General features: G+C 43.4%; 1 protein-coding gene across 1 annotated transcript; it reads right to left on the bottom strand.

Moving 5' to 3' along the window:
- Positions 1-835: 835 nt before the first annotated feature.
- On the bottom strand, positions 836-3,200 carry LOC128429129 (prolactin). Its single transcript, XM_053415418.1, has 5 exons — positions 3,070-3,200; positions 2,642-2,829; positions 2,301-2,408; positions 1,912-2,091; positions 836-1,312 (listed from the first exon to the last, which is right to left on the bottom strand). The coding sequence occupies exons 1-5, from the start codon at positions 3,089-3,091 to the stop codon at positions 1,118-1,120; spliced, it is 693 nt and encodes a 230-aa protein (XP_053271393.1). The 5' UTR covers positions 3,092-3,200; the 3' UTR covers positions 836-1,117.
- Between the last annotated feature and the right edge of the window lie 3,316 nt (positions 3,201-6,516).

Below are 6,516 nucleotides of genomic sequence, written 5' to 3' on the forward strand. Positions count from 1 at the left end.
CAAGCTGTAATTTCCCACTGATTTATACTCGTATGGTGGTGGTGAACGCTTTTAGTAACTGAAAAAAATGCATGTCAGAAAGCAGCCAAAGTTCAGAATATATGAAGGAAGTCATTATTTAGAGGAAGGATAGAATGGTCTATGGTACCTGTCTGTCCCTTTTATAGGAGGGTATCGGACGGTGGGAAGCAACTAAGGGCAGACTTTGATGTCTCTTTACTTTACTCTTTCTACATAAATTATTTTCTTGGCACTGTGGAATGTCAGTCTATCCCTGTGGAATTACTCTCAAAGCCAGAAGAGGGAGACAAAAGTTCCACATTCTTAAATTTAGGCCTCATTGTGTCTACAAAGAAACCGTATGTGTTTCATCAGTCTTGAAGCAGCAGCAGTGTTTGTATCACAGACTGTACGTAAAGATGCACTTGGCCTCTCCACTTCTTCCCACTGTACAAAAGTAAAGCTGATACATTGTGTATACGGGTGCTTTATGGCATAAAATAAATTAAAACCAAACCTATCAGTTGCATGAAAACCTGAACATCCCTCAGTGTGATGAGAACTGCCTAATTCAAGAGCAATTTAATTAATTTGGAATGCGCCTTTCAATTTTTTGCTAACATGGAGGACGTGGAATTTTTATGAATTGTACTGCAACCAGCCACCAGGGGGTGATCAGGATGTTTTGGCTTCACTCCACCTTTCAACGTCGTCCATCTTTAATTACAGTCTGTCATATATGGACCCTTCTATTCTAAGTATCTCCTTTTTTGCAGAAATGACAAAATACATTACATCTGGGTTTCTGAAATGATTTATATGATTTGACTGTATTTACACATGATATGAGGTCAACAGGAATATTTAATTACATGTATTACACTTATTCCGTCCATAGTTTGGTCGCACTCTTTGTGCTCTCAGGCATGAAGCGGTGGGTTGGGGTAGAGTCTTTGGGTTCCAGTCACACTTCATGACAGGAGTGAACATTATCACTTATTATCCCATACAACACAACAAAAGCTACAGCTTTTTGTGCACTTTCTGACTAAGGCATTTCCATCCCAACGCGTTGATGAGTCTGGAAGTCGAGCGTGGTCGTTAGTATTTCTGGCCCTCAGCATCCGTGCTCCGGAACAATGCGACACTTCAGGATCTTCAAGTAGTTCTGGACCTTGTTCGAGTCTCGGCGGAAGCAGTACAGGAGGTCGTAGTCTTTCATCAGGCGCCACTCAGAGCTGTCAGCCGGCAGCAGCGCCTCGGGAGAAGCCTGGCTGCTCACAGAGTCGCTCATCATGCCCAGCATCTGCATCTGGAGCGGAGAGGATTCACACGTCAGCTTTTCTTATCGGCCAATCAGGACATTTTAAAGCGTGGTTATTCTGTCACAACATTCAGCCATCAATGGGTTCAGAATCTGTGAAATGGGAGCAGCTGGGAATCGAACCACTGACACTCAGGTTAAAGGTCGACCCACTGTTGGTCTGATGTTTGCTTGACTCTCTAAATCTCATCAGCACTCTTCATCTATTATTAAGTAAAACTCAAAAAAACAAAGTCAAACAAATGCATTGGTTGGTTGGACGTTGTGTGTGCGTAGTTTTGCACAAAGGTAGGAGGCAAGCTAAAGAGACAGACAGACAGAATGGTGTCCTCCTCCCTCTGTACTTGGCCTCTGAATGTCTGAACAAAAGGTCATCTGAGGGTGACCAGGGCAGCGCTAGCCTCCTCTGTATGACGTCTGTGGTTCTTTGTCATTAACAACGATTACGCAAACTGACAAGACACTCCATCCCCGGAAGCCATGTGACACACCAGCTCTGCACACACACACACACACACACACACACACACACACACACACACACACACACACAGTGACGTTTCACTCTGACGTAAGACATACGTTACCTTCTCGGCCACCTTCTCTACGCCTCTGCGCAGCTCGTGCACCATGTCGCTCATCTCCAGGGCTTTGTTGGAGCTGAAGTTGGTGAAGTCGCGGTGGTGAGCCATGCTCTGGTGGAAATGCCACAGGGGATCTCTCCACGCCACCAGGAGCTTCCGAATCACCTCGGTCAGCTCCTCTCTCTGCGGGGACAGGGGCACAGGTCACATTCAAACCCAGGCCACGCTCTAGGTCACGGCACATGTGATGATTTGAAGTTCGGGATGTGGAAAGAACACATGTAGACATTGGGAGGTTGAAAATGAAAGGGAAATGCAGAGAAAGGGAAATGCAGAGAAAGGGAGAACGCCATATTTTAATTTTAAAAACGAGGAGGGAGAGTTTTATTTACCGCCATTCTCTGAGCGTTCTCCTTGCCGTTTGGCGTGAGGATGGTCGAAGTGTGACAGTTGCGACCGACCCGGCCGATCTGATTCTTGCTGGGCAGGAAGTATTGCTCCTGAGAGGAAAAAGATGAAAAAGATGAATGCAAGAATGAAATGTCAGAGGTCGGCGGTCCTCTAAATGTCGGCCGAGGCTCGAGTACAGAGGTTATTAATGAGAATAGTAAGAATCACAAGCGGCTGAGGATATCTCTCCCTCCCTCTCTTCTTTGTGAGTAAGTACAATCCAATTCACACGTTTAGAAGTATGTTTGACCAAATGTAAAAATGCCCATTGCAAAAAACTTACAAACTCTGAGTGAAGGTCGTTTGAAATGCCGTGCATCCTGGCTGAGTGTTGGATGACCCGGTCAAACAGGTTGGCCAGTGAGAGAGCATGGCACCCAGCCTGGGCATTGGTGCAGAGAGGTGCTGCGTCTGTGCTGGTCAGTGTCCTGCAGAGTACCAGACAGAGCAAGAGCACCCACACCACAGACACTGGGAGAGAGAGCAGCAGAAGGAACACATTATAATTTAACACAATACAATAAGTGTGAGAAAAAAGTCCAAAAGCCTCAAGATGAGTTAGATCTTATTCTTAAGAATCTGCTCTAATTGAGATATGTCATGACCTCGTGTTTGAAAAATTGAAAAAAGTGCTGTATGAAATGAGAGGTGAGCAGGATGGAGGGAATAAAGAGTGATGGAGGTTCTTCCTTCATGCAAAGAGATAGTTACCTGATCTGATGTTTCCAGACATCCTGCAGGGCGCAGAGGAGCTTTGGTTTCAGAGCCGATGGAGCGGAGGCTTCTCTTGTCAAAGACCCCCGCTGCTTCATGTGAGGGTCCCTGGCTCACCATTCAACTCTTACTCTTTAATATCCAAGACCGAGAGGGTGGGAGGGAGGGAGGGAGAGGGGGCGGGGGCAAGGAGAGACCTGTGAATCAGATGTCACCAATACACAGAGTGAGTTCATTTAATCCTGTGCTTTGTTCTCGTTGTCATGCACACATAAACTGTACATGACAACGAGTATGTTTATGTTTGTATGTGTGAATGTATGAATGAAGCTACATGAACAGTATTATACTGTATATATGTATGTACATATATATGTACATACATATATACAGTTTATTCATTTAACCTTAATTGGAGTCTTGAAGAAACATTGAAGACCTGCTCTTCATTTTCAATGATGTCAAGATGACACTTCAAACTGAAAAATTAAGAAAACCAACAACTGGACAAAGTCAATGATGACAATTGTTTAACAGTGCCTCAAACAGCAAAGCTCAGAATGATCCTATAGGGAGGGCTTATTGCAAGACTGTTGAGTTTGACTGCATTATAGTTGTATGTATCTGAAAGGACACACATATTTTGCACAGCTTACCTCAATAGTACTTTGCATTAACTTCCATTTATTATGGACAAACTTGTATCTAACCTGAACCGGGAGCTCAGAAATGACATTTGACCTCAATAGGACCAGGTTTTGGCCCATATGAGGTCTACAGGTCCTGACAAGGTTGGCGTTATGCTGGGAAACTTGGCTAAAACAAGTCAGTGTGAGATCTGTAGACTCCAGTGAACTATTTTATGGTGAATTTAATCCATTTTATCTATTTTATTTAATTCGATTATTTATTATAAATCTAAACACTACTTGTTTTCTTATTGATTCTCGACCTATATGACCTTAAGTATTTCATATATATATACTGTATATATGTTTATACTTTACTTTGTTTATTCAGATTTCAACTGCCTAGATTATGCTTATTTTCCCTGTAGCCTCAATTTTATTTGAAGTTTTATCTTATTAGCCACACTAGCAGTACTAGACTTAACTCCAATTTTTTGATGTATGACTAAATGTTGTTTATATACTGTATATGCCTTCATTTTCCAAAATTTGAATGTTCCAGAACAATTTGGAAAGCACTTAATGCTTTAGCTTTAAAAATGGGTGTATAATTATTTTTATAATGTATTTGCGTATTTTGCACTACAAGTAACCTCTATTCAGCAAATGAGTAGTGCTTCGGGTCCTTTGTATCTGTGCTCTGTGTGTGTTATGATGCAGACCGCACGAGGGATGACATCACAAGCGTCAGGCATCATACTACTACGTCATCTCTCTGTCCAACACATTTGTGTAGTCGACACTTGATGTTCACCCGGCAGGAGCTATTAATGTTCATATGCCGTCCAGGTTGAAATAAGATACTCAGCTGGTTAAAATGCCACTGAGAGCGCTCCAGGCTCTGTGTAAGTAGATGATGGAGCTTAATAGGCCAGAGGGATGAATCACTTCCTCCCTGTGATAAGCAGCTGACTCACGTTGCTGCGTGTTAGTCAGGTGTCACGAGGTGACTGATAGTTTCATAGTGGAATCCACAGTAGTAAAGGTTATGATTCTTTGGGGACAATGTTTGTGCTTGATGTATTTTGAAAAGGGTGAAACTCAAATCTATTAGTGCGAGTCGTAAAGTCTAGGTCAGGTGACTTTTCAGACGAGAGGTACTTACGGACAGCAAGTCACGTTGTGCCGCAGCTTGAAATAGAGTGACGTTGACTGTGACATTAGAAAAACCATATGCGTGATTTAACTGGAATATAAAGGCTCAGTTTGAAATGTTCTATGGGTTTAAGATACGTAAAAACAGGCCTCAAAGTCTGGAGCCATGTTAGTGGCCATGTTGTGCTGTTGTTTTCATTACACCAGATGAAGAAACTGAAAAAGAACCAGTAAGTGTAATGTAGTGATTATAACGACATTTCTGTTTTATTACGAGCTTATTACTAAAAGTGTGGGTGGTTGCTCATACAGGTATGTACTGTCATTATATAACATTATGTGATTTTATATGCTATAGAAATCTTGAGACTGAGCAGATTTGTTTGGGGCGGAGACAGTGTTACGCAGCAGTAGGTGTATGTGCACGTGAACATTTTCAGAGATGACCAGAGGCTGCTGCTCCACGTGATTGTGCTGCACGTTTTTACACACACACGCACACACACATACACACACACACAGTGTTGTTGGGCAGATGGTCTTGTGTTGTCACATTCAGACTGACCTGCAGAGTTACAGGGTGACTGTTACAGCCGTACATGCCTGGGCCAGCAACGTCACAGGCTTTGGCCTTTTACTCAACTTTTACAGCACAAGAACTTTTTTGAATAGACAACCAGCTACTACAATAACATGTAATTTCCTTTAGTGAAATTTTGTCTTCTTTACAAGATGGTGTAGTAAAGATGTAATAATGTCAACACAGTTTGTGGTGTTACTCTGTGGCACTGAAAGCACCTTCATGTGCAGTGTAAAGCCATTTTCAGACCTGAACTCCAGAGGAGGTCCAGAGAATTGGGTCGGAACTTTCTGTGGAGTTAGTCCTTCACACCTGCAGAATGCAGTAGGAGACAACAACGCAGAAATCTCCAGAGTGTTCACATGAGGGGCGGTGCACCAGGCAGAGTCAGGATATACCGTGTTTATTCTGCTGCGGACATCACGTCTTTGTGTTCACAGCACATTAACACAGGCATCGGCCTCATCACCAGAAACTCGCCTGACATCTTGGTCAGTTGCTTCAGGGACCCTTCGGCACACGTAATGGAGGAACCTCTACCTCCTGAGCCAAAGCCACCCACAGTTAAGGTCATAAGCAGTGAAGCCCCAGATTTCTTGGAAAAGTGTGACCGAGAAAGGAGAGGGGAGGAGGGATGGGCGGAAACCGGCGGAAACCCAGAGTGAACTGGCCTCGGGCTACAGAGAAGGCAATACGGGCAAATGTTAATTCAGGTCTGATGAGTCAGAAGTGGGAGTAGATGGGAGATTTGATTCATGTTTTTGGAGTGGAAAGTTTCTGGGTTTGTAAGAGCAGCAAAAAGCAGCTTTAAGGGCAGTAAAGTCAAGGTAGCGTCTGGAGACATAGGAGCACGTCTGAGAGTGAGGGCGGGAAGGAAAGAAGGCGACAGACAGTAGACAAGAGCATCAACGTGCTGCAGAATTAAAATTAAAACCGATTGTTCATCAATTTATATTCGCATATTCACAAATCAAAATTTGCCTCATAGGGCTTTAACAGGGAGCGACATCATCTGTCCTTAACCCTCAGCAGGAGTGAGGAAAATCGAAAGCGCCACAAGAGAGGGTTCTCTCTCCCAGG

This window comes from Pleuronectes platessa, chromosome 22 (assembly GCF_947347685.1).
Source record: "Pleuronectes platessa chromosome 22, fPlePla1.1, whole genome shotgun sequence".
In the NCBI taxonomy this organism is placed as follows: domain Eukaryota; kingdom Metazoa; phylum Chordata; class Actinopteri; order Pleuronectiformes; family Pleuronectidae; genus Pleuronectes; species Pleuronectes platessa.